Source organism: Schistocerca nitens, chromosome 5, assembly GCF_023898315.1.
Source record: "Schistocerca nitens isolate TAMUIC-IGC-003100 chromosome 5, iqSchNite1.1, whole genome shotgun sequence".
Classification (NCBI taxonomy): Eukaryota; Metazoa; Arthropoda; class Insecta; order Orthoptera; family Acrididae; genus Schistocerca; species Schistocerca nitens.
In genome coordinates this window covers 700,968,794-700,995,452 of record NC_064618.1, presented here as the reverse complement: position 1 = coordinate 700,995,452, position 26,659 = coordinate 700,968,794, and the positions used below count along the sequence as shown (strand labels likewise).

The window sequence follows — 26,659 nt, the reverse complement described above, 5'->3', positions numbered from 1 at the left end:
GAATACTCTACCTGTGCTGCTAGAACATGTGCCTTTACAAGTACGACACAACATGTGGTTCATGCACGAAGGAGCTCCTGCACATTTCAGTCGAGGTGTTCGTACGCTTCTCAACAACAGATTCGGTGACCGATGGATTGGTAGTGGCGGACCAATACCATGGCCTCCATGCTCTCCTGACCTCAACCCTCTTGACTTTCATTTATGGGGGTATTTGAAAGCTCTTGTCTATGCAACCCCGGTACCAAATGTAGAGACTCTCCGTGCTCGTATTGTGGACGGCTGTGATACAATACGCCATTCTCCAGGGCTGCATCAGCGCATCAGGGATTCCATGCGACGGAGGGTGGATGCATGTATCCTCGCTAATGGAGGACATTTTGAACATTTCCTGTAGCAAAGTGTTTGAAGTCACGCTGGTACGTTCTGTTGCTGTGTGTTTCCATTCCATGATTAATGTGGTTCGAAGAGAAGTAATAAAATGAGCTCTAACATGGAAAGTAAGCGTTTCCGGACACATGTCCACATAAAATATTTTCTTTCTTTGTGTGTGAGGAATGTTTCCTGAAAGTTTGGCCGTACCTTTTTTGTAACACCCTATATATATATATATATATATATATATATATATATATATATATATATATATATATATATATATATATATATATTCCTGGAAATGGAAAAAAGAACACACTGACACCGGTGTGTCAGACCCACCATACTTGATCCGGACACTGCGAGAGGGCTGTACAAGCAATGATCACACGCACGGCACAGCGGACACACCAGGAACCGCGGTGTTGGCCGTCGAATGGCGCTAGCTGCGCAGCATTTGTGCACCGCCGCCGTCAGTGTCAGCCAGTTTGCCGTGGCATACGGAGCTCCATCGCAGTCTTTAACACTGGTAGCATGCCGCGACAGCGTGGACGTGAACCGCATGTGCAGTTGACGGACTTTGAGCGAGGGCGTATAGTGGGCATGCGGGAGGCCGGGTGGACGTACCGCCGAATTGCTCAACACGTGGGGCGTGAGGTCTCCACAGTACATCGATGTTGTCGCCAGTGGTCGGCGGAAGGTGCACGTGCCCGTCGACCTGGGACCGGACCGCAGCGACGCACGGATGCACGCCAAGACCGTAGGATCCTACGCAGTGCCGTAGGCGACCGCACCGCCACTTCCCAGCAAATTAGGGACACTGTTGCTCCTGGGGTATCGGCGAGGACAATTCACAACCGTCTCCATGAAGCTGGGCTACGGTCCCGCACACCGTTAGGCCGTCTTCCGCTCACGCCCCAACATCGTGCAGCCCGCCTCCAGTGGTGTCGCGACAGGCGTGAATGGAGGGACGAATGGAGACGTGTCGTCTTCAGCGATGAGAGTCGCTTCTGCCTTGGTGCCAATGATGGTCGTATGCGAGTTTGGCGCCGTGCAGGTGCGCGCCACAATCAGGACTGCATACGACCGAGGCACACAGGGCCAACACCCGGCATCATGGTGTGGGGAGCGATCTCCTACACTGGCCATACACCACTGGTGATCGTCGAGGGGACACTGAATAGTGCACGGTACATCCAAACCGTCATCGAACCCATCGTTCTACCATTCCTAGACCGGCAAGGGAACTTGCTGTTCCAACAGGACAATGCACGTCCGCATGTATCCCGTGCCACCCAACGTGCTCTAGAAGGTGTAAGTCAACTACCCTGGCCAGCAAGAACTCCGGATCTGTCCCCCATTGAGCATGTTTGGGACTGGATGAAGCGTCGTCTCACGCGGTCTGCACGTCCAGCACGAACGCTGGTCCAACTGAGGCGCCAGGTGGAAATGGCATGGCAAGCCGTTCCACAGGACTTCATCCAGCATCTCTACGATCGTCTCCATGGGAGAATAGCAGCCTGCATTGCTGCGAAAGGTGGATATACACTGTACTAGTGCCGACATTGTGCATGCTCTGTTGCCTGTGTCTATGTGCCTGTGGTTCTGTCAGTGTGATCATGTGATGTATCTGACCCCAGGAATGTGTCAATAAAGTTTCCCCTTCCTGGGACAATGAATTCACGGTGTTCTTATTTCAATTTCCAGGAGTATATATATATATATATATATATATATATATATATATATATATATATATATTGTGTGTGTGTAGCACATAAAACACAAAAACAGACAGAACACACACAGACGCACATGAGCAAGAACCCACCCACAACAAGCAGCAAATGGTACACCCTCACCTATAACAACAAAGGATCACACAGAACAGCCAACATACTCGTAAACACATAAACAACGACTCATAATAGCCTACAGAACATAAAATTCAGAACAGAAAACCATGGACAACCGGTACCAATACAGACAAACGCAACACATCTGGTATTTATCGGTTCACATTTCAAGACTGCAATTCAACAAATTGAACAGAGAAGCAGAATGAAATGAAATGATCGTATGGCATTGTTGGCCGGGAGGTCCCATTCGGGTTCGGCCACCAAGTGCAAGTCTTATTTCAGTCGGCGCCACATTGAGCGACTTGCAGCCGATGATGAGGATGAAATGATGGTGAGGACATCACAACACCCAGTCTCCGAGCGGAGAACGGTATTGTGTTGCCCTCACCATCATTTCATCCTCATCATTGGCTGCAAGTCGCTCAATGTGGCGCCGATTGAGAAGCAGAAATTTCGATATTAGGTACACAAAACGCGAACTATGCGTTACAGATGACAAACAGTGTGAGAAAAACAGTTATAACAGAAGATACTGAGGGCCACAAAAAACACAGCGTGGCATAACTGTATCTTTTTCAAATTTGTGAATACTGTTCTGAGAAACTGAAATTCTATATGTACATATCTGGGTAAGACAGAAGAAATTTGCCGGCCGTGGTGGCCAAGCGGTTAAAGGCGCTACAGTCTGGAACCGCGCGACCGCTACGGTCGCAGGTTCGAATCCTGCCTCGGGCATGGATGTGTGTGATGTCCTTAGGTTAGTTAGGTTTAAGTAGTTCTAAGTTCTAGGGGACTGATGACCTTAGAAGTAAAGTCCCATAGTGCTCAGAGCCATTTGAACCAGAAGAAATAATTGTTTGCTCGTAGCCAATTCTATGCAGAAACAAATTCTGTGACTTTCCAGAGATGTCCATTTCTCTTCAACTGAGGTTCCTACTGTTGTATACATTATCGCAGGATCTACGGCCTTTGAGAACTTCCTCATCTTCCAACTTCAGTATCCCACTTATTTCCACAATCATTCATCCGTGTGATTATCTCAGAACTCAGAGTGCTATTCGTAGGAACTTAATTGTGATTCGAATTTATATCTTCTCCTAGATGGACTTTACTGCTTAATATTTGCTTCTTGTGTCCCTGTCTGACCATGAGGTAATCCCCCTGCAGTCTTCGTGCGTCACCGGGCAAAGGATTTGATCTCTTCTACTGGTTTCTGAACTGTGTGTTCGCTATTACTAGCTGAAATTTATTGCAAAATTCAGTCCTTTCCCTCACTCCTCTACCACAATCGTGATGTAGTCTAACAAATTTTTACCATCTCCGTGTATACTCTCCGCATACCAACACAAAATGAATCACTTCCGTGTTTTTCAAGGTCGTTTTGCACATATTTTACTGACAATGAGTCAGAACTATTCTCGAAATATGTGAATCCCAGGAAAAATGATAATTTATACTCATTGCCTCATTCAGTAATTACGGCCACTACTTGCAAACGGATAACCGTACTGTTTGCACTACTAAACACAATTTGTTCCTTTACTTGACTGGATGACGAGAATTAAATAATCTGTACATGACAATTGGTGTTATCGCTATTCATTTGTAGGACACAAATTAAGAAGAAAATTTTCACGCACAGTCGTAGGGCTCCTGTTCTATTTAAAGATCTACAAATAGTGTCTCGGCCTCGTCGTCAGTAATTTGTACGTCCGTTTCTTTTTAACTCCTTACCACTGCAGACAACAGCTGAGGTGAAGTAGTTCACGTAGAAAAATAAGCACTTATCTTGAGATAATGAGTATTTTGCACTGTTTCATGTGCTGATGATAACACTACGCGTGATCTTGCACGGGTAAAAGTTTGTGTTCGTGCAGATATGCAGGGTAGGAAAATATCCGTGTGGATGACAGTGGCCGCTACTGCGATCTACAATCCGATCGATCTTTCCCACTCTCCCACGCCTTCCTTCGCTCCCCTCCTCCCATCGCTACTTCTCCACAGCAGTCAGACGCTGCCGGTGGTCCAGTTTCTCGCAGAGTTTCAAAACATTGCGGCACGTGGCTTTGTCGGCGTAGGTTGTTTGTGTATCCCCGGCGTCCGGGATTTGTAACAGCTGCTGGCGCAGATCGAATGTCCGCGGTCGACGCTCTCAGATAGCCAACAGAGCAAGAAAGTGTTCAGCTCAAACACACGCAACCAGAGTGCTCCCACGTGCATGAGCAGCTGATGTACAGATAACTGATGGGTTACACGAAAGTATAAGAAAGTTTCAGGAATAGAATTCGAACAGAAGGAACCAACCGTCTGAAGACCACAGAATCTTGACTAAGAAAGATCTCAAAGAAAGATGAAAGTAACGAGAAATGACAGTAATAAGATTAGCGATAAATGAGGACGTAGGAGTATAGATGGTACACAGAATGAATACAGGGCTATTACAAATGATTGAAGCGATTTCATAAATTCACTGTAACTCCATTCATTGACATATGGTCACACACACTACAGATACGTAGAAAAACTCATAAAGTTTTGTTCGGCTGAAGCCGCACTTCAGGCTTCTGCCGCCAGAGCGCTCGAGACCGCAGTGAGACAAAATGGCGACAGGAGCCGGGAAAGCGTATGTCGTACTTGAAATGCACTCACATCAGTCAGTCATAACAGTGCAACGACACTTCAGGACGAAGTTCAACAAAGATCCACCAACTGCTAACTCCATTCGGCGATGCTATGCGCAGTTTAAAGCTTCTGGATGCCTCTGTAAGGCGAAATCAACGGGTCGGCCTGCAGTGAGCGAAGAAACGGTTGAACGCGTGCGGGCTGAAATGAAATGTCGTGTGGCTAGGCCCTCCCGTCGGGTAGACCGCCTGGTGCAGGTCTTTCGAGTTGACGCCACTTCGGCGACCTCCGCGTCGATGGGTATGAAATGATGATTAGGACAACACAACACCCAGTCCCTGAGCGGAGAAAAATTTCCGACCCAGCCGGGAATCGAACCCGGGCCCTTAGGATTGATATCCTGCCACGCTGACCACTCAGCTATCGGGGGCGGACGCGTGCGGGCTAGTTTCACGCGTAGCCCGCGGAAGTCGACGAATAAAGCAAGCAGGGAGCTAAACGTACCACAGCCGACGGTTTGGAAAATCTTACGGAAAAGGCTAAAGCAGAAGCCTTACCGTTTACAATTGCTACAAGCCCTGACACCCGATGACAAAGTCAAACGCTTTGAATTTTCGGCGCGGTTGCAACAGCTCATGGAAGAGGATGCGTTCAGTGCGAAACTTGTTTTCAGTGACGAAGCAACATTTTTTCTTAATGGTGAAGTGAACAGACACAATGTGCGAATCTGGGCGGTAGAGAATCCTCACGCATTCGTGCAGCAAATTCGCAATTCACCAAAAGTTAACTTGTTTTGTGAAATCTCACGGTTTAAAGTTTACGGCCCCTTTTTCTTCTGCGAAAAAAACGTTACAGGACACGTGCATCTGGACATGCTGGAAAATTGGCTCATGCCACAACTGGAGACCGACAGCGCCGACTTCATCTTTCAACAGGATGGTGCTCCACCGCACTTCCATCATGATGTTCGGCATTTCTTAAACAGGAGATTGGAAAACCGATGGATCGGTCCTGGTGGAGATCACGATCAGCAATTCATGTCATGACCTCCACGCTCTCCCGACTTAACCCCATGCGATTTCTTTCTGTGGGATTATGTGAAAGATTCAGTGTTTAAACCTCCTCTACCAAGAAACGTGCCAGAACTGCGAGCTCGCATCAACGATGCTTTCGAACTCATTGATGGGGACATGCTGCGCCGAGTGTGGGGGGAACTTGATTATCGGCTTGATGTCTGCCGAATCACTAAAAGGGCACATATCGAACATTTGTGTATGCCTAAAAAAACTTTTTGAGTTTTTGTATGTGTGTGCAAAGCATTGTGAAAATATCTCAAATAATAAATTGTAGAGCTGTGAAATCGCTTCAATCATTTGTAATAACCCTGTAGTTACATGTGAGAGAAAAAAATTAAAAAGAAGGTTGGTGACCCAAGGAAGATACAAAAAGAAGATTAACAGAGCAAAAAGAACACTGAATTGAAGAAGGGACATGAATATACGACAAGTGTTAAGATCCCACGGAATAGTTGCCACGGTACTAAATGAGGCTGTAGAGGGCAACAACTGTAGGGGAAGAGAGATATTGGAGTACATTCAACAGGTAATTGCGATTTCATTTGAATATAGAGTTCTTGGCTTCCTTACCACCTGTTGGTATGAAATGCATGTGGTGGTATTACTGTCAAAAACAACTAACATTCTCGAAGTGCATAGCAGTGGTTCTGCTCCTGAGAGTTTAACACCTGCACAGGATCTGCCATGTATCTGCCCAAAAGCTTTCAAAAAGTGAACGAACGTACGGTATCATCTAACAGAAAACAAAATACATCACGACTAAAGCGGGCCGGATCTAATTTGGAAAAGGGATGTGGACTGACTTTTGATGGTAAGACGCTGACCAAGATACAATCCAGCTGGAATTTTACCGTGTCTCCGGGTATTTTCTTAGTAGGCCTATACGTCCTCCTCTAAGCCGGCCGAAGTGGCCGTGCGGTTAAAGGCGCTGCAATCTGGAACCGCAAGACCGCTACGGTCGCAGGTTCGAATCCTGCCTCGGGCATGGATGTTTGTGATGTCCTTAGGTTAGTTAGGTTTAACTAGTTCTAAGTTCTAGGGGACTAATGACCTCAGCAGTTGAGTCCCATAGTGCTCAGAGCCATTTGAACCATATTCGCTTTTACTGGCTGAAATTTATTGCAGAAATAAATTAGACTTTCCCCGCTCTCATTCCCATTATCTAGTCCTTATTCTCCCGTAATTCTTTCTTCTGCTCCATCTGGTCCACCATGAGTCGCTTTACTTATTAAAGTGCCCGTTTAATATTCTCATATTCTTTCTCCAACTGTAGACACTTCGCATTTCCCTTTTTAGATTTTCTAGCTTGCCTACCACTTTCAGACGACTAACGTTCCATGCCCCCAACTCATCGTATCTTACGCTTTCCTTGATCACTTCTGCCTTGGCAGTCGCGCTCCCGGAGATGCGCGTAGGCGACTAATATGCAATCTTCGCGATAGAGAGATCCTCATGATACTTTTTCAACTAACAGTCCACATGTCTTGTCGATGTAAATAATTTCTTTAATGAAATGGTTTCCATCTCATTCTGCATCCTCAAGCAGTTGATCATTGCTGATCCTTCCGCCTTTTAGGGGCAGTTTCGCACCTCATGGCCAAGAACTCGTCCTCAAATTCTGTCTGCTCCTCTCCTTCTCTGACAAGACCGCTTGCAGGAGGAGGATATCTCGTTACACCGGAAATCTTCGGCCTTCTTTGCTGATGATTTTATTCATATTATAAGCAGAGGCTGGGTTCGAACCCTCGACAGAAGACGTGTTAACTACCAGTCAAACATGCTACCTATACTCCACGGACTCACACACTTAGATGCTGCAAATTATATCAGATTCACATGTGTTGTAGAGCAAAATGCAGTGTGTGAGGTTGACTGTCTCGTCCAGAAATTTACCTTAAAGCGTCCCACATGTTTTGTAATCAATGTACGCAATACATCCCAGTAACGCTATCTGAAAGCCTCTAAAGCTGTCAGTCTCATTAGCAAAATGTCATAAGACCTAATGTCAGTGACAGGTGATAAATAAAAAAAACAGCGAGTAATTAAACATTAATTTATTCATATGGGAAGTCGATATTCATGTAAAATGTAAATCAATCTATTACGAGCAATGTTCAAATACAAAGTAACTGTCTGTTCACTGGCTCACGGAGTTATCCCGTTGCTTGATACGAGTAATTAGGCCCCCTCAACCCAATCCTGAATCACTACAAACCCTGTTAGTTTTAAATCAACTGCTCGGAATATAACAATAAATTAGTGACTGGACAGCTGCCGGATTATCGACAAAGCACGTGCATTCAACAGAGCTGCCGTGGATGTGAGACAGAAACTCGTCAATGACCTGCAGCTCAGTGGATGTCTCAGAGTTTCCGTACGTGCTAGTGCTGCGAGTTACACTCACCGTATGCTGAAATGGTGCCACTGACTCGCTCCTTTGTCTGCCGCAGAAGACGATGGTGCCGCCGCGGCTCGAACGCTGATCGTCTGTGTAGGGTCTAATTGCGAACCTCATCTCAAACCGATCTTCTAAAAACGCAGAATGTCTCCGAAAAGACGCCGCGATAAGCACAAACCGACCTCTTTCCATGAAATCTCGAGGACGAATTCCCACTTCCCCGCGCACATTCGGGGGCTCTTACGGATTATGCCAACGTACAGAAGTCCACAAATTGGTAAAAAGTGAGGAGACGGCAGTTGCGGTCGCCTGGAACCCCCTGTCGCCGAAAATCCCTCCAAGACATCGCCTCTCCGAACAAACCCAATGGACTTTCGGAATCCATCCTAAGTTTAAAAAAAAAGTAAAATAAATAAAATAATTTTCTGTACCGCCACTTTCACGTCGCTACCAGTGAGGCCTTCTGGCGTTTTCCGCTAGCCTCACTACAGTACTGTTGAGAATTTATACGAACACAGTTAGGAGGCTGTGGCCTTCCACAAGAACAGCCGAACGCGACCCTTCCGTACCGTTACAAAAATGAGCAGGTCTGAGTTTCGGCCATTGGCCTGGGCCTTGCTGTAAAATGTTCTACGTGGCTCCTCACAAGCTCTGCGCCATACTTCCGTTACATAGAGTCTCTCGCAGGCCGGACTGAACTCTTCACCAAGAACCGTATTTTTATTGCTCCATTTCTCTGCCTGTCCTTTGCAAATCCACCGCGTTCTGCGTTTTCCACCAGAGACTTAGGAAATTAAGATAGCCGTCACGACGTTATAGAGAAAATGGAATCGTGCTTTCTGAAGTAGTTCGTTCAGTCTCTGTAGTTACGAATCTGGACACCGTGAATTGCTTTGCTTAGACCTCCTTTAATTTTCTAATTAAAAATATAATGACAAAAAGAAAGGCATGCGACAAGGTTTGCCACTCTTGAGTAGTGCATCCAATAACGCCCTGTATGTACACTCATGCTCATAAATTAAGGATAGTGCTGATACATGCTGAAACAACGCCCTGGTGGGCGCTTTGCGGGTTTAAATCACCTCGAGGTATGACCATGCGGTGCATTTGACCTGCGGTAGTCGCACGGTGGTGCTGGCAGCACTCCACATACGCAGAGGTGTGTTGGTGCATGTCAGAGTACGGTGCAGCGAGTAAGTGTGCAGACGTTTTCAGACGTGCTAATGGTGACTGTGTGTTGAAAATGGCTCAAAGAACACATGTTGATGTTACGGGGGGTAGAATACTAGGGCGACTGGAGGCTGGTCAAACACAGCAGGTAGTAGCACGGGCCCTCCGTGTGCCACAAAGTGTGATCTCAAGAATATGGCAACGATTCCAACAGACAGGAAACGTGTCCAGGTGCTACAGTACGGGACGTCCACAGTGTACAACACCACAAGAAGACCGATATCTCACCATCAGTGCCCGCAAACGGCCACGGAGTACTGCAGGTAGCCTTGCTCGGGACCTTACTGCAGCCACTGGAACAGTTATCTCCAGACACACAGTCTACGGACGACTGAACAGACATGGTTTATTCGGCCGGAGATCTGCAAGGTGTATTCCACTGACCCCTGGTCTCAGGAGAGGCCGTAAAGCCTGGTGTCAAGAACACAGTACATGGTCATTGGAACAGTAGTCCCAGGTTATCTTCACGGACAAGTCCAGGTATAATTTGAACAGTGATTCTCGCCGGGTTTTCATCTGGCGTGAACCAGGAACCACATACCAACCCCTTAATGTCCTTGAAAGGGACCTGTATGCAGATCGTGGTTTGATAGAGTGTGGTGGGATTATGATTGGTGCACGTACACCCCTGCATGTCTTTGACAGAGGAACTGTAACAGGTCAGGTGCATCAGGACGTCATTTTGCACCAGTATGTCCGCCTTTTCAGGGGTGCAGTGGGTCCCACCTTTCTCCTCATGAATGATAATGCACGGTCCCATCGGGCTGCCATCGTGGAGGAGTACCTTGAAACAGAAGATATCAGATGAATGGAGTGGCCTGTCTGTTCTCCAGACCTAATCCCCATCGAGCACGTCTGGGATGCTCTCGGTCGATGTATCGCTGCACGTCTTCACACCCCTAGGACACTTCAGGAGCTCCGACAGGCATTGGTGCAAGAATGGGAGGCTATACCCCAGCAGCTTCTCGACCATCTGATACAGAGTATGCCAACCTGCTGTGCGGCCTGTGTAAGTGTGCATGGTGATCCTATCCCATATTGATGTCGGGGTACATGCGCAGGCGTTTTGTAGCACATGTGTTTCGGGAACGTTTTCTCAGCTTATCACCAATACCGTGGACTTACAGATCTGTGTCGTGTGTGTTCCATATGTGCCTATGCTATTAGCGCCAGTTTTGTGTAGTGCTACCTTGTGTGGCACCACATTCTGCAATAACCCTCAATTTACCATTATGCTTTACACAGCGATCTGTGCGAAACAATCGGTCCATAAGAGGCATCTGGGGAGTTATGCTTCGAAAAGGCTACCTTGATATCTGTGCGCAATTCCTCGTAGGTCTTGTAACGAAGTTCAGCAACTTCAGGTCAAATTATTCCCTGTAATGAGTTGCCTGGCGTGGTAACGCCCGTGCTTCGTAATGGTCATTTCAGTGGGGCTGATAACGTTGTTAAACCACGTCCAGTCCAGCGGCCTAGAAACTGTTCGGGTATCTCGCACACCTGAATACCAAAGTGTGCTGGAGCTCTGTCCTACTGTAGGCCTACCTACACGTGATCCATGATTCTATTGCCCCTTGAACTGAAGTCTTAACCGCATTTGCAACGCTCCAAATAAGAATTTCCATTCTCCATAACCCGATTAGTAACCGCGGAGACATCCCGGACCATACCCTGAGAAGAGAGGGATTGCAACTCATGCAGTGGGCACCAGAATGAAAAATGCTCAACTCGTGGCACAAAATGAAGGCGATTGTGTCTTGGACAGACGTGTATGTTGCCTGAAGCAAAAGCACATTTGTCCCAAACAAGCTGGATAGCTTTAAAAGGTTTTGCCTTGTCGAAGCGACGGCGAAACGCACTCATTGTTTCTGTCCTTGCTTGTTCTGTATGTGTACGTTGGTGCGCGTACACACACTCACACACACTCTTTCTCTCTCTCTCTCTCTCTCTCTTTCTCTTTCTACTCACCGTACCTCAACAGTGTAACTGTGTCGGCTCAAGTCAGCCATGGCTGCACTACTGAAACACTGCAATAATGAAAAAGTAATACAATTCTACCAAAAATGGATTTTGTTAGCTTCAGATCTGGGATACCAATAAGACACAGAATAGTATTTTATTCGCCCAGTTGTTTCAAGTAGAGAGGGGGACTGGGACTTCTCGGACACTCTCCATATCAAACTTCTTATTGCTACAAAAAGAGCATTTTTAAAAAATCTACATTTCTGTCTAATCCTCTTAAGGGGCTCCGGAAAGGCTCAAAATCATGAAAAGTTCAATTTTTACTTTTTTGCGTTTTCTGAATCTGCAGACTATTACCTTTTAATAGATATATAATTTATTCAATTCCGAAGACTACAACTATTTTTAAATTTTTTTTGAAATGTGTTCTACATGGGCGTGACCCACTGTGGCGCTGTTAAACTGCTGTCAAATGGTGTTATTATTAACGTCCGTGTTCATCAGGTACATTTTAGTGATGTGAGGTAAAGTATGTGTTGTAGCTAAACTGTGATGGTTCAATATATGTCGCCGGTGTGATTGTCGATTGTTTCATGTTTATTTACTCTGTCGTTATCTCGAAAATATTCGTAATTAATTCTGTTTCTTGAGTCTCTGTTTTGTTGAAGTATAACAATGAGTAAAAGTAAAGTTATTAGAAAGCCTCTGAAGGCTTTTAAGAAAAGGAGAAATGTTGGAAAGCCAAAGGTATGTGTTATTACTGTAAACAATAAAGACGATGAAAATCCCCAACATAGCTTGTGTCCCAAAGAAGAAGTCAGTTGGTGTAAATATAACAAAGAATTGCTAACTGGTGAAGTGTACACTCATAAGCATAGTCTGCCTCATGCAATAATGGAGGTGATAAAACCTGTTTTCAGAGACTTAGCAGCACCTGAACTGTTGAAAAAGTGTATTCACGGAAAAACTCAAAACCCCAATGAAAGTGTAAATAGTGTTATATGGTCGAGAATCCCCAAGACTGTATTTGTTGGAATAGAAACACTTCACTTTGGTGTGTATGATGCTGTTGCGACTTTCAATGATGGCAACATTGTAAGGTGCAAGGTATTTAGAAATATGGGAATGAAGATAGGTTCTAACATGGTACGAGCGATGCTTGCTTTAGACAAGGAACGCCTTCGGGCTGCAGACAGGGCTGTAAAGAGTCTAGAAATACAAGCAAGAGTAAACAGGAGGAGGAACAAGAGGAAGCTGGAGGAGGAGTTTGCAGAGGATGAAGATAATCCATCCTATGGACCTGGAATGCACTAAAAAGTTAATCCAATCTTTGTCGCTCGATTCCCAAAACTTTTATTTTCTCATACTAATTACATGTTTTCTAAGGACCTTCCAAACATATTTGTTTCAAACTTTCAGTAAATGTTACACAGTACCTTCTGCATAATTTAACACAGCCTTTTTCCAAAAAACTGTATATTTTTGAATATATAAATAAAAAATTGCAAAAAAATGTTGTGAATTTTCATTACAATTGAAAAAAAATCATCTTTAATAACTGTACTAAAATTTTGTAAAATCCCTGTGTTAAGTTGTAGCCCATATTCCAATAAATAATCTGTAAAAAGTTCAACTTCCTACCTCAAATACTTTGTGAGGAAAGATGTAATTTATAAGCGTTATTTTAACATTGCAAGTATAGGGCGTTCCGGAGCCCCTTAAACATTATTAACAAAGTAGAGTGACGCGTGGTTCATACTGAGGCTGTATGATAGAACACATTGGAGTGAAGGTCGCGCAACGCGACATTTATTGGTGCGACACACGTGTTCCCACTGGGATGACACGATACGCTGCAAGATGCGCGATGCGGCTCGCCATACGACAAGCAACGACGCAGCACGGATCACTTTTCTCTTTCAGTTTCTCTTGCAACCATCACCTCTTGTGAGGAATACGTTATTGTGGCTGGTCGTTATTTAAAGTTGAAGAAACTGTAAAAGAAAGGGAAGTGTACTGGGTGCACCCTTACAGTGCTCTAAATAGCATCCGTGGTTTCTGGTGAGCTCTCCTAACACGAACACATATTCCATGATTTCTACAGAATGAGTCCAGACAGTTTCCATCTTTTGGAGCAACTACTGTCAGTTACTCTGACAAAGCAAGACACAAATTTTCTGCTTGCTATTTCTTCCGCCGAGAGGCTACTCATTACAGTAAGGTAAGTTGGTTAAGGTGTGTGAACAACGTTAAAAGTTTCACCTTGAAAAGTTAATTTTTGGTACGCCACCCTACATTGTTACTTCAGTCGATGTAGTACATGCGTAAGTAATAGTTCCAAATTGATAAAGGCAGGATAGTATTTCTACAACTGCACAGTCTAGCGGAGTGGTATATAATTCAGTTTGAGGAATATTCTGAAGAAACGTTGCTGGTTTGAAGTAAATCGGCAGTCAATGGTGTAGCAGTGGGTGGTGAACCCTGTTCAGTGGTAGACAGTGTTTTTGAGGAAATGGAAAAAGCCCACGATGATAAGGAAAAAGACGACGTGTCCTCTTGGCTTCGTTCAGCTGCTCATTCATAAGTAAACGTAATTTCGCTTTCAATTCTCTTTTACGACTGCCATAAAATCTCCTGAGATTAGGGAAAAGTCTGAAAAAAACACCCAGCCTGCTTCGTCAACTAATCACTCCCTGTGTCTTTTCTTTTCAGTAAGTTGTTCCATATTCAGCGTCGGCTTGCATGGGGAGCATACGAAGAAGAGAACCACGAGGCAGCTCAATAGTGCGCAAATCAGCAGGCTGTAGCCTCACGTGCGGCGCACAGCGGCCAACCGCGCAATATACAGTATCTCACGTATTTTCTCGAGAATGGAAAGAGGTCTCTCTCTCCTTCCACCATTAAAAATAATTTCGATATGTTACCAGTATTTCGCACGCAGCAATACGTGTCCTGGCCGGCGAGTACAGTCTTCACTGCAAACTTTTCAAAATATGTGTTGTGTTTTACTTTAATTCGAAGTATCACAATAACTATGGGTAATAACGAACAGAAAACCAATTCATGATCAAGCTGTGATGTCAGACTATAAGTGCGGAAAAATCAGTTTTTCATCGAATGGTTTCCTCAAAATCGCATGAGAAAGACTGCATAGCGGAGAACAAAGGCGAATCCCAGAACAGTGTGATTTTTTAGATTTTTTACACTGGAAGGTTTACTGATGAACTAACTACAAAGACTGCTGTAGCTTTCCTTCATAGGATGACTTGAAATTTCCCTGCCTGTGTACCGTACGACACAAGTTGCGTGGAGCGACCAGCACTCCGTGTTACGCCGGGCGATACGACAGACGTTAAGTGTCGGTGTCGTACTGCTGTCGTCCCAGCGTAAACCAGTTAAGCCGCTTCCACAATGTTTCCATGCGCTCCGCTAATGTTGACTGCTCCTCCGCCGCGTCGCCAGCCGCATCGCATATCGTATCGCACATGGTAACGCCTCACAAGGGGAGGCCGCCAATTGTGAAATTCAGATTCGATTCATACTGCGCATAATAAAAGCTCATGGCCAGAGCTGTAACGTGGCAAAGCACTAAGATGCACTTCTCAGCCGTTGCCGAGAAAATCGTCACTTAAAAGAAACCGTTGCCGTGAAATACTCTCTACGAGTAATAATTTTTCACAGCGTCGTGGCGCAGCGGTAAGCTCTCGGGTTTGTAATCCGAAGGTCGCCGGATCGAATCTCGCACCATGCAACTTTTTTTTTTTTAGTATTTGTTTTTTTGCAATTCAAATGTGTACACACACACACACAATATATATATATATATATATATATATATATATATATATATATATATATATATATATATAATTCCCGGCAATCAGTTGCAACAATTATGCATATAATAAGTTGTTGAAAGTCGTTTGTCGTGGAAAAACTGGCGACTTCGAACATCATTACGTTTTCCGCAAACAAAGTTGTATTTCACAAATGTTATTAGTTGTCTTCATAATGTTAACCACGTATAGTTAACGGAAGACGTAGAAACGATATTCCGAAACGAATACGTATAGCGTAAGTCAAACGTTCGAATTAGAATAGAGACCCCACGAACACTAATTCGCTGTGACAGGTATGAAATATAAACTCCGTTACTCGCTCGTTACACTTGAAGGACAGATGTTGAATGGGCCGAAACGAGCCGCCGCATAACAGCGTAGTTGCGTGCTAACTTCGAAAGAAGGTAGATGCGGTCCGTAGCGCAACTTATAACATCGTCGAAAATTAGTGCGGACGGGAGAGCTTTGGTACACCCTGTTAAAAAAACGGAAAAATGGAGGCGGTACAATTGGAGAGCGATCCGCCTTCACCAACATGCATAAGCAATCCATTAATAGTTTATATATATATATATATATATATATATATATATATATATATATATATATATATATATTTGAATTACAAAAAACGAATAATAAAAAAATTGCATGGCGCGAGATTCGATCCGGCGACCTTCGGATTACGAACCAGAGCGCTTACCGCTACGCCACGTTGCTGTACAAAATTGTTAACCGTAGAGAGTATTTCACAGAACGGTTTCTTTTAACTGTCGATTTTCTCGGCAACGGCTGAGAAGTGCATCTTGGTGCTTTGCCACATTACACCTCTGGCCACGAGCTTCTATTATGCGCAGTATGAATCGAATCTGAATTTCACAATTGGCGGCCTCCCCTTGTCAGTGTGAACTGCCCTTCGGTGTGTTCTTTTACAGCTCTTGAGAGCAGAACGGGCTGTAGTTGAACTTCGTGCTTTTCGGGCCTTGTATACCAACAGGCTACGAGTAGGAATCCCAATTGGAAATTTTTGGAAGAGTATTACGAGTACCGGAAATGACTAGGAAGGGAGACCTCTCGAAAACCTTGGACAGGCTGCGAGATTATATTCTTAATTATTATTCATTATTGCTTTATTTAGAACCCTCTGTACAATATTGCATAATTGTAATTTTGGAAATCTTCGTCAGTTGCACATTGATCTGTTGTTAGAATAAACGGACAAATGCTACACATGTCTTGGACAACTTCACTCGTGAATAACACTGTTCCTTTCAAAACACAGTGTTAATGTAGCTGCAGTGTCCAGTCACAGTTATTTACGAGTGAAATGCTGTAAAATATGTGTAGTTTATTGGGTATGCATTTCAGTAACAGTTGAAGGATTATCGAAAGCTAATGAGAAGCTAAGCTACCATTATCCAACAATCTGCAGACGGTCCCACGTAACCTAGTAATGCAGAATAAGAACTGGATGAAGAATACCAGATGGCACAGAGGTGCTGAAACAAGTTTGGGCTTACATGAGAAAACACATGTTTGCATACGAGACATTATATCAAAAACAGTTTGTTGTATTTGTGAGACAATGCTGTCCACTGTTCCAGTCAAAAATAAGAATCTTCAGTGTAGGTGATATTGTACAGGTTTAATGAAGGTTAAGAACTGCATAACGAAATACACAATTGTGTAAGTATTTTTTATTAAAGACGTTCGATTTCGGTCTAAGATCCGACCATCGTCGAGTCCGAAAACGATCTTAGCTATACTTTTAAGCAGTTGGAACAACAGTTACACGTGGTAAACTGTTCCATTACAAAATTAGCTGTGCATGCGTCACATACACTTTGTGTCAGCCTCATATTCTTGTGTGCGCTTATTATCACCTTGTAATGTTGCTTATAACTGATGTTCCGATTGCTTAAAAGCATAGCTGAGATAGTTTCTGCACTCAATGGACCGAGCGATTCTAGGCGCTTCAGTCTGGACTGCAGCGCCTAGAACCGCACAGCCACCGCGGCCGGCAGTCTGGAACCGCGCGACCGCTACGGTCGCAGGTTCGAATCCTGCCTCGAGCATGGATGTGCTTGATGTCCTTAGGTTAGTTAGGTTTAAGTATTTCTAAGTTCTAGGGGACTGATGACCTCAGCAGTTAAGTCCCATAGTGCTCAGAGCCATTTGAACCATTTGGACTCGATGATGGTCTGGTCCTAGACCGAAACCGATCGTCTTTAATATAAAATATATAAAAAACATGTTACAGCTGTGCATTTCATTATATAGGTTAAAAAAACAATTGTGTGTGTGTGTGTGTGTGTGTGTGTGTGTTGTGGAAGTCTAAGGTAATGACGAGCCACACCGACTGCGATCTTCCCTCTCTGACAAGTCTCTGTCTGACCTCCACTTGTTTTCCAGTAATACTGTCCGGCACTCGGTTTGTTACTGACTTTTGCTCTCGGCTGTCTGTTCAGGCGTGCGGCCCCGACATGTGCGGCGAGTACGGCCGCTGCAACAACTACCTGAGCGGCGGCGTGATCTTCTCGTCGTGCGCGTGCGCGCACGGCTACCGCGGCTGGGGCTGCACCGACGCCTCGGCCATGACGTCGACGAGCGAGCTGCTGGTGGCGGCTCTGCTGCTGACGCTGTCCAACCTGTTCTTCGCGCCGGCCGTCGTGGTGGCGTGCCGGCACCGCTACTGGACCGAGGCGCTCGTCTACACGGCCACCATGTTCTTCTCGACCTTCTACCACGCGTGCGAGGCGGGCGAGGACGTGTACTCGTGGTGCATGATGCCGCTGGGCGTGCTGCAGTTCTGCGACTTCTACACGGCCATCCTGGCCGTCTGGGTGACGCTGGTGGCCATGGCGGACGTGCACCCCACCTTCCGCAGCCTGTGCCACGTGGCGGGCGCCATCGGCATCGCACTCGGCACCGAGTACGACCGCACCTCGCTCGCCGTCTTCATGTTCCCCGTCCTCGTCGGCGTCGCTATACTCGGTGAGTTCGCTAGGCAGGCGTTGCACGTCCTGCCATTGCGTCAAAATACATAGGCGTCGTAAAAAATGTATCCAACAGGGGGGCGAGATTCAAAGTTATCGTACTACATGTTATAAATTAAAGACCTCTGCCGCGTTTTCTGCCTTTATGTAATGGCACCAGTGGAACTACTATAGGAATTTTTATACAGATTTAAGATACGCTACTGGCCATTAAAATTGCTACACCAAGAAGAAATGCAGATGATAATCGGGTATTCATTGGACATATATATTATAATAGAACTGACATGTGATTACATTTTCACGCAATTTGGGTACATAGATCCTGAGAAATCAGTACCCAGAACAACCACCTCTGGCCGTAATAACGACCTTGATACGCCTGGGCATTGAGTCAAACAGAGCTTGGATGGCGGGTGCAGGTACAGCTGCCCATGCAGCTTCAACACGATACCACAGTTCATCAAGAGTAGTGACTGGCGTATTGTGACGAGCCAGTTGCTCGGCCACCATTCACCAGACGTTTTCAGTTGGTGAGAGATCTGGAGAATATGCTGGCCAGGGCAGCAGTCGAACATTTTCCGTATCCAGAAAGGCCCGTACAGGACGTGCAACATGCGGCCGTGCATTATCCTGCTTAAATGTAGGGTTTCGCAGGGATCGAATGAAGGGTAGAGCCACGGGTCGTAACACATCTGAAATGTAGCGTCCACTGTTCAAAGTGCCGTCAATGCGAACAAGTGGTGAACGAGACGTGTAACCAATGGCATCCCATACCATCACGCAGGGTGATACGCCAGTATGGCGATGACGAATACACGCTTCCAATGTGCGTTCACCGCGATGTCGCCAAACACGGATGCGACCATCATGATGCTGTAAACAGAACCTGCATTAATCCGAAAAAATGCCTTTTTGCCATTTGTGCACCCAGGTTCGTCGTTGAGTACACCATCGCAGGCGCTCCTGTCTGTGATGCAGCGCAAGGCTAACTGCAGCGATGGTCTCAAGGCTGATAGTCCATGCTGCTGGAAACGTCGTCGAACTGTTCGTGCAGATGGTTGTTGTCTTGCAAACGTCCCCATCTGTTGAATCAGGGATCGAGACGTGGCTGCACGATCCATTACAGCAATCCGGATAAGATGCCTGTCATCTCGACTGCTAGTGATACGAGGCCGTTGGGATCCAGCACGGCGTTCCGTATTACCCTCCTGAACCCACCGATTCCATATTCTGTTAAGAGTCATTCGATCTCGACTAACGCGAGCAGCAATGTCGCGATACGATAAACCGCAATGGCGATAGGCTACAATCCGACCTTTATCAAAGTCGGAAACGTGATGGTACGCATTTCTCCTACTTACACGAGGCATTACAATAACGTTTCACCAGGCAACGCCGGTCAACTGCTGTTTGTGTATGAGAAATCGGTTGGAAACTTTCCTCATGTCAGCACGTTGTAGGTGTCGGCACCGGCGCCAACCTTGTGTGAATGCTCTGAAAAGCTAATCATTTGCATATCACAGCATATTCTTCCTGTCGGTTAAATTTCGCGTCTGTAGCACGTCATCGTCGTGGTGTAGCAATTTTGATGCCCAGTAGTGTATAATAGACCGATGCACGAGGAAGATTTGTGTACATAATTCACAGTGTGTACATAATTTGCGGTACTACTGCTACACCAGAGAAGTCGTCCAGCTGTATGTACTTACAAGCAAACGTCACCTATTTGATTTCACATTTTTGAGGAAAAAAACACACTTGCAAGATATCAGCGCCAGCAATCAGTCTCGAGCGAAAATTTGGGCGATAATTCTGATAGCACACAGCTATGGCCTTATGAAAATACAGCGTTCAAACTTCGCACGCACCGGTTGTTTGTCACTCGCTCTGCCCCACTGCAGCCGCGTAATGCCCGAACGCGAAGTACTGCACAGTGGAGTGACAACTAGAGCTATGCTTCTGCGTGCTGCTGAAGGTTAGAAAAAGTAAGGAAGGGAGGAAGGTCGGGCTTAACGTCCTGTCGACAACAAGGTCATTAGAGACGGAGCACAAGCTCGAAAGCTCGAATTGCTTAAGGACAGGGATCGAAATCGGCCGTGCCCGTTCAAAGGAACCATCCCGGCATTTGCCTGGAGAGATTTAGGGAAATCACGGAAAACCTAAATCTTGATTGCCGGAAGTGGGTTTTAGCCGTTTTCATCGCGAATGCGAGTCGAGTATTTTTACCACTGCGCCACCTCGCTCAGGACGGGGAGGGTGGACACATCTGACCAAGTGTTTTGAAATTTCGTTCGAGAATACATGTAATTTTACTAGAAAAATAACAAATAGTATATAATACTTCAACCTCACAGAAATTTACGTTCAATAGCATTTTCACGATATTCTCATATTGGCATTCTGGAGCTATACAGGGTGAACATTGTATGTATTTTATGTTGACCGGGGACCTCGAAACGACGGAGAGGCTCCGTCCCCGCCTCAGCCGCAGTGGTCCACAACACCCCTCCGCCGCCCCATACCGAACCCAGGGTTGTCGTGCGGTTGCCCCCCCCCCCCCTCCCAGGGAACCTCTCACACCAGACGAGTGTAACCCCTATCTTTGCGTGGTAAGGGTAATTGTGGTGTACGCGTACGTGGAGAACTTGTTTGCGCATCACTTCAGATGGTTCAAATGGCTCTGAGCACTATGGGACTTAACTGCTGAGGTCATCAGTCCCGTAGAACTTAGAACTAACCGAAGGACGTCACACACATCCATGCCCGAAGCAGGATTCGGACCTGCGACCGTAGCTGTCGCGCAGTTCCAGACTGTAGCGCCTAGAACCGCTCGGCTAGCTCGGCCGGTTGCGCAACAGTCGCCGCCGATATAGTGTAGCTGAGGCGGAATAAGGGGAACCAGCCCGCATTCGCCGAGGCTGATGGAAAATCGTCTAAAAACCATCCGCAGACTGGCCGGCTCACCGGACCTCGACACAAGTCCGCCGGGCGGATTCGTGCCGGGGTCCAGGCGCTCCTTCCCACTCCGGAAAGCCGTGCGTTAGACCGCTCGCATAACGGGCGGACCGGGGTGAACATTAATAAAATCGACACACTCCTGGGACGGCTTCCTGACTGGAAATGGAATGTTCTATGAACATGTGTCCGGAAATGCATCGTTACCACGACAGGTGGCGCTAACTAGTGAAAGTCCCTCTGACCACGTGGCAGTGTGTTTCTTGTGCGTTGCAGGCGGTGTGATTGACGCAGCGGAATGGTCCGGTGTTCACGTCCGGAACAAGCCATGATGGTGTTTTTGTAAGCCAAGTAGATGGATACTATTGATAGGCAGCACGGCTATACCACAACAAGCACTCTTACAGACACCAACCGCATCACACAACATTTCAAGCCCCTTTTGGGTCCTTTGTCAGACGAAAGTACAGGGAAGCGGCGGACTGTAGTTTCTACAGGATACTGAGATGAACGCTACTACAAGCTCCAGGCAAGTGGCTCGCCATTTGGTGTAAGCCAACGTACGATTATGTGTATCCTGCAGAACAGCTATCCCTATCACCTACAACGAGTGCGAGGATTATCAGCAGCGGATGTCCCTCTACGGGAAGGATATTGTCGATGGTTTCTGCGCCATACCATCACAGTTAAGGGATCTCTGACGTCGTCCTCTTAACCGACAAACAACCTTTCCCAGAAGCCATGGAGGCAACTGTGAACATCTGTTGTGACGTGGATGCGATGCAGCTCTGCGCTGTGTTCCGGGACGATTTGTTGTTGTTCCATGCACACCGCCCATTTCCGGACACGTGTTCGTAGGACACTCGTTCGACATATACTTGAGTATTGCTCATCAGTGTGGGATCCGTACCAGGTCGGGTTGACAGAGGAGATAGAGAAGATCCAAAGAAGAGCGGCGCGTTTCGTCACAGGGTTATTTGGTGAGCGTGATAGCGTTACGGAGATGTTTAGCAAACGCAAGTGGCAGACTCTGCAAGAGATGCGCTCAGCATCGTGGTGTAGCTTGCTGTCCAGGTTTCGACAGGGTGCATTTCTGGATGAGGTATCGAATATCTTGCTTCCACCTACTTATACCTCCCGAGGAGATCACGAATGTAAAATTAGAGAGATTCGAGCGCGCAGGGAGGCTTTCCGGCAATCGCTCTTCCCGCGAACCGTACGCGACTGGAACAGGAAAGGGAGGTAATGACAGTGGCATGTAAAGTGCCCTCCGCCACACACCGTTGGGTGGCTTGCGGAGTATAAATGTCGATGTATATTTAGATGTAGATGTAGACCTTTTTCCCAGTCAGGAAATCATCCCTGCAGTTCATAGCTTTTATTAATATTCACCATTTATAGATGCCTCAAAATCGAAGTGAACAAACTTAAGCAACTGAAGAATTACGAGGGGCGTTCAGAAAGTAAGCTCCGATCGGTCGCGAAATGGAAACGACTATGAAAATCCGATAAAGCTTTGCACAGATGTGTTGGGTAGTGTCTCTAGTATAACCCCAGTTAGCATCACGTCGCTCTTCTCATTTCTGAGCTCGCAGTGAGTGCGTAAAGATGTATAGAAAATAGTGTCTGCCGGCAAGTACGAGGGCCTGGTGAGAAATTTCGCCTGAAGCTATGCAGCTAACATTACATAACTGTCGTGCTGTTTCTTCTTCAAGACAATTCTCAGCCGCATTCTGCAGGGGCAATGAAGATGCTCCTGCATGTTTTTCAGATGGAAATGTGAGATTACCCACAATACAGTCCGCAATTGTCTCCCCCTGAGTTTCATCTCTGGTCACATGAACCGCTGTCTTTGAAGACAACATTTTGACACAGACAACGAGGTGTAGGCCAGCGTGGAGAATTGGCGGAAAGCACTGGCGGCTGCCTTCTATGATGAGGCTATTGAAAAGTTGGTACAACGCTATGACAAAAGTCTAAGTCAGAACGGCGACTACGTAGAGAAGTAGCTGAAAGGTGTAGCTAATTGTTACAAGTAAAACATTTCTGATGTTCACTGTGGTTTCAATTTGGCAATCAATCGGAGCTTACTTTCTGAACAGGCCTCGTATTATGAAATGAGGCTAATGATTTTCGACTTACAATTTAACCATGTCAGTCACATTACCGCAGAGCATCTCCTGCAAATGTGCATCACTTTAATAATGCCAGCTTTAAAATTCAAAAGAAACACAACCGCTGGCATGGAGTTTAAAAGCTGTACTTTCAGAAGGTCATAATGCAAACTATCAGGATGATTATGGCCCATATCGATATCTGGGGCTGATAACTGGCATGAGTGTTTTTTTCTCGATGAAATGACCTCAAGTTGGTAAAGTTTCCTTGTTAGTGCTACCTGTACGAAGCCGGGGCGGGTGGCTGCATTTTTATACACATGAGTTTGAAAATGTATCGTGTCCAAGAACTAAATGTGAATACTGCCAGAATTTTAAAAAAAATGCAATGATTTCATAATCTGCTCACTAAGACGTACAGTTTTTCATTAAACGTCTAACGCAGACGTACTGAAATTAGAAATTATGTAAGTGTCTTGAGACAGCGTAAGTCGTGGTGCGGAAATTACCCAGACTATGTATGCTATTACATTTCGGGTGCGATGCGCATAGATTCAACTTCTTCTAGTATTTCGACTGTATATCGTTCAGCCATCTTTAGAGTGAGGCGAAAGACTAACGCTCCAACATTTTAAAGTCGCGGACAACGCCACTACGCATACCGCCACAGATACATAGGCGCCAGAGACGTTGATCGGCCGCAAAGAAGTACAATGTGGCTGCGCAGTCGATCCACACGGCATGTCGATGTATCACTGAGTTGGACTGTCGCTACATCTTCGCAAGTTGTAACCTCATCGTCGCTGTGGAAATACCTGTTACGCAGTGGTCTTCCTGCTCCAAGCAGAGAGCCACTTGGTGCCATGTCTGGAGAATACGGGGATTGAAGCAAAATTTCCTAGACCAAAGAAGCGGAATGTATGTGTGTGTGCCCTCTGTAAGTGAGTGGGGGAGTTGTTTCGGACTTTCTATTGACAGCCTCCTGCTTTTGTATCTGTCGTGGTACGAACACATAATTGGTAACCAAAGTCGAGTTCGTATTGAGCTGGCCACGGGAGGACTGCCAATACCGGTAAGCAGAAATTCCAAGGGCAGCGTCGGTATACTTACACACGATAGACGTGATTAATGAGTATACATTCTGCTTTACTGTGGGATACTGACCAAAGGCGGCTTCTTTAGCGTATTGGCTGTGGGTGGTTGAGCCCGTGTACAAACCTTCAGCGGCTCCGGTGGTCCGGGTTGCCAGGTGTTCAGTTTTTTACCAAAATTTTCGGTATTTCTCCACTGTGTTCCGTGATATGTACCGAAGTATAAGTGTTAGGGTACTTTTAGAATTCGATTCATATCACTAATGAGTTCAGTGATTTGCAATGTGAAGTCAATAAACATGTGATTTTCCGTTGTCAGCCAATTACAAAATCGAGTTTCTACGTCCATAAGCTTGTTTTCGTGGTAAAATTTTTAAACGGAGAAGAAACGCCTAACACAAAGAAAATCATCAAAAGGCAATGGCTGTTCCATGCAGCAATACATATATGGAAAGAGTCTTGTCGTGTACGTAAATCGTTCGTTGTTGAGTGTCGATGTGGGAAAAACAGTATTCTTTCTAATTTGAAGTTTGCCGTATGCCGTGGCTTATGTATTTTTGAAAGCTTTTCTAGAGCATCGTACGAAAAAAATGTTGTAGTTGAAAAGTTATCGTTAGTAAAGGGGACATCTGTCTGTGCTGTAATTGGCCACTCCCCACTCCTAATCACCCCTTCAACTTTTTGTTTTCAAATGAGACACCCCCCCCCATTTTTTATTATATAGTCAGATTCCACTCACAGCAATGTTTCCCAATCGTGATAGATGGCGCTCTAGTCGACAAATATCAAGTATGCCTGTTTCTGCAATTAAGAAATGACGCATTTGATTTTACATTTTATTTACGATGTAAACGTACACGTTCGTGTCCTAACGGTAGATATTTACGTTCGAAATTTACTTGAGTGTTGCAAATTTGATTGAACACTACACTACGGTTAGCCGTTTCAGTGTCTGATTAGAAACTACGTTTGGTGTTAATTTATGAACAACAACATGGATGTAATAGTTTCCTGTTCCCATCGGAATGCTTTATTTCGCTGAATCCTCTTGCCTCTCACCATTGGAGTGCTTGATTTCTGTGCGTATCCATGGCAGCTGCGCCTGCCACAGTCACTTCATGGACATCTTACCTTATGACAAGGGGTGTGGTTTATGTTCTAGTAGCCCTCAATGCTAGAGTTACGTCGGTTGGATGGAAACACACTGAAATCAGTCACCCTGATGGCAGGGTTAGAGGATAGCCATAGAAATCAAGCATTTGATGGTTTTGGTACTCACCGCAATCAATTGCGCGGAGAACAGAAAACTAAGTTACCTTGCAGGCAGCGCATTTGCCAGAAATGTCAATGTCCAGCCATATTATTTGTACGGTACAATCCCGCTTCCAACACTCATCGTTTGAACATTAGTATCTACCGTTGGAACACATAGGTTTACAAATGGCTCTGAGCACTATGGGACTTAACATCTGAGGTCACCAGTCCCCTAGAACATAGAACTACTTAAACCTAACTAACCTAAGGACATCACACACATCAATGCCCGAGACAGGATTCCAACCTGCGACCGTAGCAGTCGCGCGGTTCCGGACTGAAGCGCCTAGAACCGCTCGGCCACATCTGCCGGCTCAAAGGTTTATATTTACGTCGTAAATTAAGTGTGGAATCAGATGCGTCATTTATTAATTGCAAAAACAAGCACGCTTGATATCTGTCGATTACAGCGTCATCTACCACAAATGGAAAATAATGATTTCACTAAATCTTATGTATTTTTCGGCGTAGAGTCCGAATAATTAATAAAAATGGGGGGATTCCCATTTGAAAGTACAATGTTGATTCCGCAGGAAGGGCTAGTTAAGAGGTGGCCACTTGCATCACGGACAAGTATAACTTTCACTAATATTATCTTTTCACCTAGAACATGTTTCTAGTACGATGTGTCGTTTTCGAGGTATATAGTTGTTTCAAGCTAAAACAAAACAAAAACCCTGTATAGCAAATGTAATTTTTAATGTTTACTAAGCGTTCCAGTGTGTTCACCCTTAGACCAGAAAATCGTTTCGATAGGCAATACTCGGTAATTTTGTCTATTTAATATGCTGGGGCACTTCGCTCCTTGGTTGTAACGCCTGC

General features: G+C 45.5%; 1 protein-coding gene across 1 annotated transcript in view; it reads left to right on the top strand.

Annotated features, from left to right (window-relative positions):
- LOC126260669 (post-GPI attachment to proteins factor 6) overlaps positions 1–26,659 on the top strand; it is a 140,154-nt gene that overhangs the window by 104,524 nt on the left and 8,971 nt on the right. Inside the window, exon 2 of the mRNA XM_049958006.1 lies at positions 17,833–18,358. Within this exon, the coding sequence (XP_049813963.1) occupies positions 17,833–18,358 (526 nt within the window). The remainder of the gene's footprint in view (positions 1–17,832; positions 18,359–26,659) is intronic.